Source organism: Durio zibethinus, chromosome 23 (assembly GCF_047325235.1).
Source record: "Durio zibethinus cultivar Kanyao isolate XHJ-2024 chromosome 23, ASM4732523v1, whole genome shotgun sequence".
Classification (NCBI taxonomy): Eukaryota; Viridiplantae; Streptophyta; class Magnoliopsida; order Malvales; family Malvaceae; genus Durio; species Durio zibethinus.
This window is the reverse complement of record NC_143184.1, coordinates 7,251,053-7,264,933: the sequence shown is the minus strand read 5'-3', so window position 1 is coordinate 7,264,933 and position 13,881 is coordinate 7,251,053. Positions and strand designations below refer to the sequence as shown.

Here is a 13,881-nt window from a genome sequence, read left to right as displayed (position 1 = left end):
AATAATGTGATTACTGTGACATGGTTTAAATAGAAAGAATATATACTAATGTGACGCAATTGTTTCATATAATTTTTTCTCAGTTCAATCCTAATTGCATACCAAGCAAGTAACATCCTTTATTAGTTAAAGAAATTGGAATTTGAAATTTAAAGAACAAATTGGACCAAATAGTAATTTATAGAAAAAAATTCAATAAATTAACCAAAGAAAGCGAAAAGAATTTGATTCTTATGATTTCACATTTTTCACACATAGCATCTTCTTGGTATATTTTTATTGAATATATATAGGTCATATTTGGTGTGTAGAATGATGGATAAAATAGTATGATAATCATTTTATATTATGTTTGGTTTATATCTAATTGAAAATAATATTATTACAAGAAAGATAATCATTTTTTTGGTATAAGATGATTCAATCGTTTCAAAATGGAGAGGATTATTTTTAATTTATGGAATTAAATTTATATATCATATTATACTTGTAAAAATTTTAGTAATAATTTAAATTATATAAATTTTTAAAAAAAGATAATTTTGATCAATAAATAAATTATCTTATCTTAATTATTACGCATATCAAATATACAATAGGATGACATTATTTAATTAATTTTATTCATAATATCATTTTATTCTATCATATACCATCATAATTTTATTTATCAAATATAACCATAATTTCGTAATTTTTTAAACAAAAGGTCATGAGGTTAATTTTTAAATAAAATAAATCCTCATATTTAAAACGTAATTTCATCTTCAAATTCAACATAGTAATCAGTTATAATAACATAATGAATTATGAGATTTGAAATGTTTTATTTTGTTTTATTTATATTTTTTGGTGAATGTTCATTAAAAAATAATTAAAAAAAGAATGATATGGTCGGCTGAGAAGGAGGAGGCCCAACATTGATGGCAAAAGTCGAGTTGAGCCTCAGCAAGCCTTCGTAAACCCATAAAATTAAATTTAGGGCTGGGTTTTGAAATAAGAACAATAAACTCCACTCTGTAACCCAAACACCAGATCACTCCTCTTCCCCATATATGCCCACTTAAAACCCTAGCTCCCTCCATCTTCTTGTTCGCCTTTTGTCGAGGGTTTACTGGAGCCGCAGCGTATCGTTTCCATCTGGTAACTTTTCCTCGTTGTTTATCCACTTATATTTGATTTATTTATTAATCTCTTTCGATTTAATTTGTTATATTGGAGTTAATTTCTTCTCTGAATCTTAAAATACTTTCTCTTACATGTTGGCTTTTATTTGATCAATTTGTTATTAAGAAGAAATGGCAGTCCCTTTGCTGCCCAAGAAGATTGTGAAGAAGCGTGTCAAGAAATTCAAGAGGCCCCAAAGTGACCGCAAGATCTCCGTAAAGGTTATAACTGAAAAAAACCGCTCTTTCTAGAAGCATCGCCTTGTTATTTTTAGCAACCATTCATTCAAAGCTAATAGTTGTAATTGGTTGTACTGAGTTCATTTTACCAAGTTCTTAAAATTTTACTAGGTAGATTTTCCTAGCTGAGGATTGCGTTGTTCTTTTCCCTTAAATTGCTCTAGAGAATTTAGGTTAGAAAGAGCAACATAAGTAATTCAGGATGTGTTATTTTAATTTTGTGGACTCTTGTTTTTTTTTTTTTTTTGCTGTTTTATTGTGGATTTTGGCTGTTAGAAGCCTAAGAGTAACGTACAGACATTTTTCCCATTTTTGATGATCATGGTGACTTGGGGATACCCTGCTAATTTATAACCGTTTGAATATTTTCTGCATGCCTTAAGAGAATTATTTTGTGAAGATGTTTTCAAGTTTAAAAAATTTGATAACTGGACTGCCAGTGGACTTGCAATCTTTTAGTTTGTCTGTTGTGCTGAATGGGTTTGAATTCAGTTAATTCACATGCGTTTGAATGAGAGAATATTGGCAGAATGAGTGTGCCTTTTGCGTAGAATGTCTCATACTAGAGGTGGTTTAAGAGTCTTTCATACTTCTTGCTGTTTTTTTCTTCTTTCTATTGTTAGACAAAGATTTATTCAGGGTAAACTGTTTGCATAGATGCTTATGCAACCTTACAATCAGTCTGGATGGCTCTCTGAGCTCGTGAATTATTTCTCTTCTCTAATTCTTGAATTGTAACAACGAAGCTTGATTGTGTTGTTTGTTTCAGTGCAGCGCTGAAACTAAGCTCTTTACTTCTTTCATTCTTCTGCTTATATGTCCCGTGGTCTTGAAATATGTTTATGACAACATTTTGTTGCATCTTGGTTAATTGATGTCTCATTTAGGTCAAAAACACACATACCGTCTCTCCACAATAATATTAACAAGTAATATTAACAAGTTATTTGCATATTGTAGACAAACTGGCGAAGGCCTAAGGGTATTGACTCCCGTGTTAGGAGGAAGTTCAAGGGATGCACTCTGATGCCCAATATTGGTTATGGCTCAGACAAGAAGACTCGCCACTATCTTCCTAATGGCTTTAAGAAATTTGTTGTGCATAATGTCCAAGAGCTGGAGCTTCTCATGATGCACAACAGGTATAATATCTGTTTAACCCTTCTTTCCCCATTTTGTTGATCAGCATTTACTTGCTTGTTACTGATTGTTGATTCATTCTCAGGACATACTGTGCTGAGATAGCCCATGATGTTTCAACAAAGAGGAGGAAGGAAATTGTTGAGCGAGCAGCACAGTTGGATGTTGTTGTGACCAACAAATTGGCTAGGTTGCGCAGCCAGGAGGATGAGTGAAGATCGATCCTTGAATGTTGATTTTGCTCTTTGGTATAATATTTTATTGTTTAGGAAGTAGGCACTTTGAATCCAATGTTTTTAAGTATTATTTTGACTTGAGTTGCATGCTTTTTGTTGTGATTGAATCTAAACCGTTTCTCTTATGTTTTTAGGGTTTTGTTCTTTGACTATGTTTTTGACATCAATAACGAAAGGTTTATGATGCCGGGCGCATTTATGAGCTAATGGAATACCTTTATCAGTTATGTTACCTTTCCATCATATTTCTCTATAGGATGTGTGATAATGGGTGGCCTGGCCAATGTTCTTAATAGAAGAAAATTCATTTGCTGCTTTGCATGAGTTACAATGTGATTTAGTTTTGCAGGTTTGTAGCGTTTTTTTTTTTTGCCACTTGTAGAGGTGGATTTAGATTATATAGGAAGCCAAAAGCAATTTCAGACATTAGGCTGTGATTGTTGCTAATGCTAGATAGATTTGTTAAGCTAGTTTCTTTAAACTCTTTTGAAGGATGCATCTTTTCTTGCCCTTACCCCCAAATTCGAGAACAGGAGAGATTCCCAAGAGGGGTTTTGTTTTTGGTTTACTCGAGGAACCTTTCTTGAATCATTTTATCTTTTAGACTTTTATCTATGGGTCCGAGAGGGGCTTCTCTGTAAGGCGTCATTAAACAGACTTCAGATCCATTGGCTTGGTGGTACACTTGCCTTTATCCCATGTTATTATATTCTAAATTCTATTAAGGTTGTCATGGTAATATTGTAGTTAAAGATGCGAAATGTTCCTTGATAATTCCCCATGTTAAGTTACCTTGTCCTGTCTTCACTGAGAAATTCATCTTTTCCATTTTAGTTTTTGTTTTTGTTTTTCATTTTTGAAGTAAAAGCTTAAATCTGGCATCCTTTGGTACACGTTTTTTAGCCTTTGCCTGTGGCAAAGAAGAGGCATTTAACATTAATGCTTTCCTTATATAAAAACTGAAGTCTCAAGTGACTCAAGATGGCTCTAAATAAATGCCAACTGAAATCCAAAACCAGACACAACCATATCTTGTTATAATTTGAAAAAAAAAAAATGCATGCACGGTTGAAATTTGTTCATTGAAAGTTTCGTACTAAAAACTTATGAACAGTTATAATAAATAATTCCTTAAAACTTATTGTATACAAATAAAAGGGGCTGCAACTTTCAATGAAAAGATATATTTTATTCTTCTGCTCATTTCCGAGAATCTACTGAGAAGAAGGGTCAAACAACACCTAGCTTTTCTTGAATAATTGGGGATTAAAACAGCCACCACTGTCATAAAGAAGGGTAGGTAATAGGTGAACCAAGAGGACCAAGCCACATGCTGATGTTCATGCGAACTTTTCATTTAGACTAATGTGTACCACGGAAATTCATTATGTTAGATGTAAAAGTGATTGGAAATTAATGAAAAGCATGTGAAAAGGACAATTTGTTGTCAGTTGACGGTTAGTAAAGCTAAAAGATCACCCGGTCTCACATGACGGCAGCCTCAAAAAATATATATATATATATATATGTATACATGTATATATATTTATACAATGACTCATGTTATAAGTTTAAATGTTCTTAGAGGAATGACCAAAGTAGTTAACTGCTGCATTTGCATTGATGAAAGAGCATTAATTTAACCCTTATCCATGCCTTACTTGTCCACTTCAACTCCAACAACTTAATATGTTCGGTTTAGTAAATGAAATAACCAAATATTACTAACCACATGACTCTTTTTTGCATAGCATGTGGCTTCAATGAAATAAAAGTTTTTTTTATTATTATTATGATCAGATTTAATGAGATATAAGTTTTTAACAAAAAAGGTGACTTAAATTTTTATTTATTTTTTTTCATATATATACACACCCATATTCATCACCATCAGGCTGTTGGCCTTGTCGTGGTCCATCCTGAATTCATTCAATGCTTGTCTTGCCCTGTTTTTTTTTTTTTTTTTTAAACCTAACAGCGCTGTTTTTTTTTTTTTTTTTTTTTTTTTCAAAAGCTAGTGGATATATATTCCTCCATTTCTAACGGTGGAAGTCGAATACAAATCCGAGGTTTCATATTTGGTTTTGGATTTTATATATATAGATAATCACGGATCTTGGTGTTTGATTTTGAAATAATCGATTAAAAATTTAAAACTATATTTAAAACTATATATATTTTTTATTTGAGTTACATTATTATTTATTTTATTAATATAAAACATACATGTAATGATATACTTAAAAAAATAATAAACTTATAAAATTTTAAATTTTGATAATTCAAAATAAAAGAATAAAAAATAAAATATAGCAAATAAATGATTTTATTAAAATTGTAAGTAATGTTCTTTTAAAAAAAATTCAACAATTAAATCTAAACTATTTTTTTTATATATTGACAACCAAATTATCTATAAAAAAACTCATCTTCCATCTTATTCGTAGTTTTATTTTGATAATCTTTATAGTTGAAATTGTTCACTTAGCTCATTAATTATTGTAAATACAAAAAATAAAAATAAAAATAAATTTGATCAATCTATTAATGAAATTCTAAATTTTTTATTTTTTAATTTTTATTAAAATAAGATATAATTGTGATAAAGAAGATAAATTTTGATATTTCATATCGTTGTGCAAGTTATGTTTAAATGTTTCAATTGAAATTTCAAATTTAATTTATCTTATTCAATATAAGCAAAATTTTAAAAAGTTAATTTAATTTTTTTAAACATTAATTATGATTTAATATTTGTTATAAATCAATCGATTTTAAATATTTATTAATAATGATTAGTAAGTCAAATAAATGGATAGATATCAATTTAATTTTATCATTTTAATTTAAAAAATTTAAATTTAAATTTATTTAATGTAAATATACGTATATGAATAAAAGGGAATTTTAAAAAATCTTGGGCCTTGGTCCCCAAACTATGCTTAGCATCCACCCCGCATATTGTTATATGTATACAGGAGATGTACAAGTGTCAAAGTCGAGTACATAAATTAACTTTACATTGATTTTTCGTTTTCAGTACCATACTTGTATTTATACTGAGATGTCTAGTTTCACTTATTTCTTTATTATATAATTGGATTATAATCCGTACAATTTTATAAAATAATTTTACTTATTTTATGTATATATGCATATATATGTATTTTTTAAATTATTTTCAAAATGTATAACATATATAAAAATTTATATCTAACTAACTTATCATAAAAATATTTTTAAAAGAAAGTAAGAAGAAAATGATATCTATTCACCTTATACCATTTTTATTTGTAAAAATATTTATACATCTAAAATTTATCTCAAATAAACATAAATTACATGTCTTAAAAAAAAACATATATATTATCAAATAATAAATTCAATATTAAAAAAATATAAGCATACTTTCACATTTATAATTTTGTTCAAATTACTATACAAAATATAAAAAAAATGTTAAGAGATGTTAAAAAAATAAATTGAAAAAAATTTAATTTTTATAAGCATAAACATGCAATAGTAATAAAATATATCTTAGAAAAAAATGCAAACCGAAAAAATAAATTACAATAACAATATAATTCTAAAAAGCTGTAAACGAAATAATAAAAAAAAAAAACATATTACATTTATAGTTTATAATTTGTAAAATAATTATTGGATAACATTTAGGATTGAATACCAACTTTCAAATTGATATTAAAAAAATTAAAAAGATATAATAAGTGATAAAAATTAAATCAAATTTTGCCTATTTTTAAATATAAAATTGATATTTAGAGTTAAGATGAATATATATTCTATTATTTAGATATTTAATATGAAAAAATTATTTGAATTTTTAATATTTTATGTAAATTTTTTAAAAGATAAGTTTTGTTTAATACAAATTAAGATAAAATAATATAATGAAAAATTAAAAGATTAGATAAACTTAATCTTTATAATTTTAAAACATATTGAGAGATTTTTTTAATTAAATAATTTATTAAATAAGATTATATGGTAAAAAATTAAAATTATTTGGATGAAATCTATATTTTAATTTTTTTAATTTAAAAAAACATAGATTTAAATTAATTTGATTTACAAGTATAATTTGAATAACTTCAAGATTATCAAATTTGTAATTAAAATAAATTATACTTAAAAAAAAAAAAAACTTGCATGCCATCTGAAAAAGTTATCAATCGTAAACGTTCGTATGATAAAATTTATCAGAAGTTTAGGTATGTTATAATATAATAATATATATGAAACTTTTCCTCCGTGATTTTTTATAAAAATTTTGTAGGTTATATCCACTTTCACTTTGTTGCTTGGATTGGGGTGCATCTTTAGACTACCGACACTTTTTTCTTTTAGTTAAAATTATAATTATTAATATTTTTAAAAATAAAATTACATGGTTAATCATCCAGCTTTAGATGATTTTTTTATTTTGATTATCTAATTATAAAAATTAACATCTAATCATCAATTTTTTTATAATAATTATTATTTTTTATCATGTAACATTTAAAGAATAATAAAATATTGACTTGATCTATCGTATTTGTTGAGACATCAATTAGATGAACAAAATTAAAAAAAAAAAAAAAAGAATAAAAGTATGCTGATTGGGCAAGCAATCAAACAAACTTGAGCCAGATTAAAGTTACGGTCCAAAAAGGCATGGATTCAAATCCCATTCTCAACATTATTTATATTTCGATGTAAATAAATTATACTAATGAAAAATGAACATATAATTAATAAAGCTCAACGGCCATATATAAATAGATAAATACAAAAGGATATGTAACAGAAAAATAAATAAAAATAATAATATAATCTTGCACACAAACTTTTGATTTCAAACCTTAATTTAATTGCTTGACGGTAAAATAATAATAATAAATCTAAGATTTGGAGGAGAACAAGATTAATGAGACACACAAAGAGAGCAAGGTTAAGGACCAAGATTAAAGACACGTGTGCATTGAATACTGATGTGTCATCACCGCAGCACATCTAACAGTCAGTCAGTAACGTGCAGTTACATTGCACTTCGTCGTTAAAATTTGGTTATATTGACTCGAAATAAAAGTTAAAAGGATCAAAATAAAACATGAGAAACCCTTTTTTTTTTTTTTTTGGTATAATTTGAGAGCCAAAAATGTCCCTATGCTTATTTCTTCCCAAGTCGTCAAACCATGTGGCCTAAAAAAATTCTTCCTTTTATCATCCAACGCCTGGCAATTCAAAGAAGGAGCTATTTTTAAAATTTTTTTTTTTTTTTGCTTAGCTGGAATAACAACAAAAAATCATAGGTTTAATTTGTTGCAAGAAATGGGCAGTTGCTAACAATGATAGTTGCCCCTCTCTTCTAACTATTCAAATGATATATTAATGTTCGAAAGATATATAGAACGCTTTAAATAGAAAATATATGCATATATGATAGATTTATTCAAGAGTCAAGTTATTCATTTAAATTTAAATTTTTATCTAAGTTTTAAAAATATTTGAACAAAGAATTAAAACTTGTTAAATGAGTTTAGATTTAAAATTTAGATTCATTTAAATTTTGAGCCAAGTCTTAGATAAAAAATTAAAACTTAAAATCAATTCAATCTGATTCAAATATTTATATATATTTTTTATTTTTATATATACGTGAACTATATAAAATTAATTTACATATATATAAAAATTAAAAAAAAATATTTTATTAATCTTAATTTTTTAAAAATTTACATATATAGTTTTTATTTTTAATTTTCATATATATGAGAATTAACTATAATTTCATTAAATTTAATTTAATCATACTTTTTTAAAATTTTTTATTATATAAATTAAGTTTAACAAGTGAGTTTGAAATTTATTTTTTTAATTTGGATTCGACTTAAAAAAATTTTGAAACCTAAAATTTCGCATTGGATTGAATTTAAACAAACATATAAATTATTAATACTAAACATGAGTTCAAACTAATCAACCCTGAACACCTCTAGTGCATATTCCTTAATCAAATGTTTGGGTGTTAAAAAAATATTAACATACATATATGTTACGTCTATTTACTCAATCAACAATCGATTAACCATTAGTCAATACGATCAACTCTCTAGATTGTTTAGACAATGCACGTCGAGTTGTCATGTCATCTTCACTTATAGAATCAACTCCTCCCTCGTAAAAAAAAAGGGCTTGCCTAACATTCCACTAACATCTAATCAATATATCATTTTAGAATTAAACATTAGGTCTTCAACTTGCCTAAGACCATTAAGTATAGTTTACGCTTGTTTGAAATCATTAAATACGACTCAGTATAAAGTATTCCACTAACTTCCTATTAAGATGTTACTTCAAAATTGAACATCTTGTCTCCAACTTGCCTATGACCATTAAATGTAGTCCATGCTTAACATTTTACTAACGTCCTATCAAGATATCACTTGATAATTGAACACTTAATCTCCAACTTACCTATGACCATTAAATATAACCTACACTCGATATTTTACTAACGTCTTATCAAAACATCATTTCAGAACTAAACACTTAACCTTCAACTTATTTAGAATCATTAAACAAAGCCCACACTTGTTTAGAATTATTAAATGTGATTCACAGTTACTCATATAAATTTTTTTCAAATTATCAATTATTTCAATTAGATCACCACTAATTACCTTGTATTCGAGGTAAAGAGAAGCTTAGGTATGTAAGAAAGTATAACCCGGTATACTTCATTCTTAAGCTATCTCCCTCCCTTGTAGCTTCTCTCACACACCTTACCCTTGTTTTTTTTTACCTTACTTCCTACACTTTATTTATTTGAATATCATAACGTGCCCTAAGAAAAAACTTTGACATCCCTTAACCATTGTTTTTGACTACAGGTTCGGACTATTCAACCTCTAACAACTTCTCACCAAATATTTCCCATTAAGACACCAAAAATATCATCAACAATCAATTTTTATGATGAATGATTTTCAAACCTTAGATCAACCAAAACTCATGTGGAAAAGCTTTGTCAAGTACGAGTAATTGCCAGGATATCAGAGCAGTCCAAAACCTTAGAGCTATTATAAGTTGGAAGTCATAGCATACATGATATTTAAAGGCCAAATGATAAAAAAGTCGGTAGAAGCTAACCAGCTAGGCCACCAATTCTACATCTATTGCCAGCAGCCTGCTCACATAGAGGAGGGAGGACTGCGGAGAGGACCAGCCAATCAAAGAACTAGTCAATTTAGCAAACTAAAAAGTAAGGCCTTTGAATGGTTTTCCTTTTCTCTGGGGTAAGGATTTTGAGATGTATACTATTTCATTTCAATGTTTAAAATATACATTAAATTTAATATATGATTGATATTTTATAATTTTAAAATAAGTAGAAAAATAAATTTATTTAAAATACATCTATCCTCTTAAAATGAAATACTAAATAATAAACATCTCCATTATTATTTTTATATAATGGAAAAAGGTTTTTTTCTTGTAAAAAGATAAGGGGTCAAAAAATATTATTTAACTAGATTACAAAAAAATTTATATAAAGTAATTATTTTATGTTAATATATATTTTTCATTCACGTAATTATATTATAAAAAATAAATTATTTATAAATTATTTTTTTCAATAACATAAATATATGATATAATTTAAATAAAAATAATATATACCAACATGAAATGCCTAAATTCTTCTCGTCCCACCCCTTTCACATGGATTTCCGTCCAAGTCCCAATATTAATACTAATACTTAATGCAAAGGCAATGACCGATCCGCTTGGTGTGCAGTCTGTTATAATAGCAACTTTTTTCATGAATTTGTTAAAATAAACTTAAATTTGTAAGTTGCGGTCAAAAGTAAAAGATTTCATTTCTCTTATATTAGTTTATTAGTATCCAATTGTTCATTTGTCAACAAATGTAATATTTTTTTTAGTGTCTTAATTAAACGTCCAAAGAATTATATTTAATTTTTTTTTATTACGATCCCAGCTACCTGGAAATTTCAAGCGTCTAGAGGCTAGATTGCTCCAATTCAAGGTCACGCATTGGACCCGTATGGTGTGTATTTGACTGCTGCTATTGCCTGCCACTAGAATTACAATAATGATATTTTGGAGTCAGATTTTATTATAAATGAATTTAATTAAAATTTAATTTATTCATTAGTTAAAGTTTATTTATTTAATTATTAAGTGACATAAAATCTGATTATGATTTAGGTTTTAAAAATTTTAATCTTTAAATTTATATTATCAACTAACCAAACGATATATTGGTATGACACTTTGACTCAATTTAAGTGATAAGTTTATGATGAAAATTTTACAAAAACTTTTGATTTTATCATAATGTTTTATTTTAAAAGATATATATCATCTTATTAATTATGCTTATAAAATTTAAAAATTTTCTTGTCAACGGATTTGATAATTTTTTTTTTATATATATATTTACAAAGTGAATTAATATTATTGGAGAGTGGTTAATCTTTGGATATTAAGGAGTAATGGTGATCAAGAGTTGACGAGGGGGATGCTGTTGTTCGTCAAATTCTCTTAACTACAAATGAAATTATTAGTCTTTGAAATCCTCTATACAAATTACAAAGTGACTATAGGCATATTCAACGCAACGGCTCAATTTCATTGGAGACGAAATTTTGGGTTGGTGAGGCAGCCAGGAATGGTGGCGTTATATGTGGCTACAATTGTCACTCACAGTGTTGGACCTTATTTTACATTAATCTCTTCACAAACTGGTTCACTAATTAGCCCCTGTACAACACATTCAAAATGGATAATTATTTCGCTTTGAAAGTGGATAATACCTCCCCGAGTTCCCCACTTTCATTTTCCAAAAAGCTAACACATGAGCACTAAGGCGAGAAAAGGATATTGTCGGAGAGAAAGGACCCTACATTTAATATAAGCAAGGGCACAATCTTTTTCCAACCATTTTTATCATTCATTCAAAGCAGTTATAATTATTAAAAAAAAAAAAAAACAAACGAAAAAAATTCTTATTCAATTCCAAACAAGATAGGAGAATTCCTAGTCTTTTATTCATGTTACCTAAAAATTGAATGTTTGAATCCAATACGTCAAGCATCACCATTTTTTACTTTCTTTTTCTTGTAAATCACCCCAAATACAAGACCTTTTTAACTCCAATTAACTTAAAGTCTAAGAATGCATGCCCATCATACTTCCCCTGTTTTTTCACTCTTACCTTCTTCCAACCAATCTCCCTAATTACATTGTCTTTTAAATTTACATCAAATAATATAGGCCAGTTCCTTCGTGGTTCTTGTTGATGTTATTTTGAAAAAAAAATAATAATGAAGCCAAATAACATCTATATGCATGAATTTAATTCATAGAACAAATTTATTCATCTACTTTATAATAAAAAAATAAATAATAAAGTTAGAAAGTAGAAAATTGATTAGCTTCAGAAGGGCGATGATTTTGCCCTTTGAACCCAACGTTTTTGTTTAAATTCTCTAAACTAGTAGTATTTAGAATCTCTTCTTGTCCGCTGTTATTCTTTCCAACATCCTCACCATCATTTGCAAATATTCCTTGGACAAATAATTCTACATCAATTTTGCCCTCCTCCAAAATCTCCTTCTCTGATTGTGCGGGAATATATGGTGGCCGTTCGATTCGCAGAATCAATTCCCAATCGACCCCCTTAAAGTAATCGTGTCCCTTGATTCCCTCCAGTGAGATCCTTTGATTTGGATCCTTTTCTAATAATTTCCTTATCAAGTTCCTCAATGACGTCGGTTCCCCCACGAGGTCGGGCGATTTCGTTAAAATCCGATGAAACGTTTCTTTTCTATTCGATCCTCTGAACGGCGTCGTTCCGTAAAGCATTTCGTGAAGAACAATCCCTAGGGACCACCAATCCACGGCGAAATCGTGACCTTTCCCTGATATAATTTCTGGCGCCACGTACTCCTCTGTGCCGACGAACGAGTTCGATTTCTCTAAAGAGTCCGACTCAGTAACTTCCGAGTTGACACTCGCTTGAGATGCCGAGTCGTCCGGGGTGATTCCCGAGTTGCAGTACATTTGAAACGGAGAGAATCGCTTTTTCTTGACTGAGTCCGGCTGCCTTTGACTGACCAAGTTGAGAGGCGTTGAACTTTTTGGTGATACTGGAGAAAGTTTCGTGGAAAGATCGAAATCGATGAGCATGATATGGCCATTTTCTTGGATCATGATATTTTCAGGCTTCAAATCTCTATAAACAATGCCTAAATTATGAAGATACTCCAAAGCGAGAACCAATTCCGCTGCAAAAAACCTATTAAAAAAATGACAAAAATAATTAAGCTTTATTTGGCTCCCGAGAAATTTTCAGAAAATGAGACTGAAGAGGTAGTGGTAAACTAGTAGTACTTATTATTATTATTTTGTTTACCTTATAATACCGTCGGAGAACATTTGCTCGGTCTGTTTTCTTCTCAAAGAATTAAGATCACGACCGGGACAATAATCAATGGCATAACCGACGACTTTATCGGTAGCCAAAACTCCTCGTAACCGCGGTAAAAGCGGATGGTTAAAATTCCTCAACACTTCCTGTTCAAAAGTAACTCTTCTATAATCGTTTCCTTCATTTTCATGACTACTCTTCTTCTCGATCGAATCTCGAGATATTACTTTCAAAGCTAAAATCTCATCCTTAACTTCATCTCTGGCAAGAAACACCACTCCTTTCGCTCCTCGTCCAAGAGCAGTAACTATTTCCAGGCGATCTAAATCGAGGGATGGCATTGAATACTGTGGGTTTCGAGTGATTTCTTCATCGTCGATCATGGCGGAGGCTGACCGGTGAATCGGAGAAAACCGGTCGATTTTAAGAAATGACGTTTCATTCGTGTGGAAATGCTGGTGACGACAATTTATAAGGCAGGAATGGTTTTCAATTTCATTTCCTTTTAGTTTTCTTTTTTTTTTTTAAAGAAATCTTGTTGAGGAAGGATTCAACATTCAAACAGGGAATGAGTTTATGCGAGAATGGATTGCGCCACGTAAGCAATTTCAGCGGTAAGTAGTGATGTGGCGTAATC

At 28.8% G+C, this 13,881-nt stretch overlaps 2 protein-coding genes across 4 annotated transcripts; one reads left to right on the top strand and one right to left on the bottom strand.

Moving 5' to 3' along the window:
• The first annotated feature begins 1,003 nt into the window (after positions 1–1,003).
• LOC111314443 (large ribosomal subunit protein eL32z-like) lies at positions 1,004–2,989 on the top strand. Of its 3 annotated transcripts, XM_022915819.2 has the most exons (5): positions 1,004–1,143; positions 1,297–1,388; positions 2,367–2,548; positions 2,632–2,794; positions 2,917–2,989. In XM_022915819.2, the coding sequence occupies exons 2-4, from the start codon at positions 1,299–1,301 to the stop codon at positions 2,759–2,761; spliced, it is 402 nt and encodes a 133-aa protein (XP_022771554.2). In that variant the 5' UTR covers positions 1,004–1,143; positions 1,297–1,298; the 3' UTR covers positions 2,762–2,794; positions 2,917–2,989. The 3 variants fall into 3 exon arrangements, with proteins under 3 accessions (XP_022771554.2, XP_022771552.2, XP_022771553.2); XM_022915817.2 differs by having other exon boundaries at positions 2,632–2,989; XM_022915818.2 differs by having other exon boundaries at positions 1,014–1,143; positions 1,294–1,388; positions 2,632–2,989.
• Positions 2,990–12,139: 9,150 nt separating this feature from the next.
• On the bottom strand, positions 12,140–13,746 carry LOC111305461 (serine/threonine-protein kinase OXI1-like). The gene is made up of 2 exons (XM_022903030.2): positions 13,230–13,746; positions 12,140–13,112 (listed from the first exon to the last, which is right to left on the bottom strand). Exons 1-2 carry the CDS (start codon positions 13,625–13,627, stop codon positions 12,227–12,229), a joined length of 1,284 nt encoding a protein of 427 aa, XP_022758765.2. The 5' UTR covers positions 13,628–13,746; the 3' UTR covers positions 12,140–12,226.
• Positions 13,747–13,881: the final 135 nt, after the last annotated feature.

Excerpts from the sequence above, each read along its gene's own strand:
- LOC111314443 (XM_022915819.2), top strand. The coding sequence starts at position 1,299 with ATGGCAGTCCCTTTGCTGCCCAAGAAGATTGTGAAGAAGCGTGTCAAG. Across the intron at positions 1,389-2,366 it reads ACCGCAAGATCTCCGTAAAG|ACAAACTGGCGAAGGCCTAA; the intron begins GTTATAACTGAA and ends TGCATATTGTAG. Across the intron at positions 2,549-2,631 it reads CTTCTCATGATGCACAACAG|GACATACTGTGCTGAGATAG; the intron begins GTATAATATCTG and ends ATTCATTCTCAG.
- LOC111305461 (XM_022903030.2), bottom strand. The coding sequence starts at position 13,627 with ATGATCGACGATGAAGAAATCACTCGAAACCCACAGTATTCAATGCCA. Across the intron at positions 13,113-13,229 it reads TTCTCCGACGGTATTATAAG|GTTTTTTGCAGCGGAATTGG; the intron begins GTAAACAAAATA and ends TTTTTTTAATAG.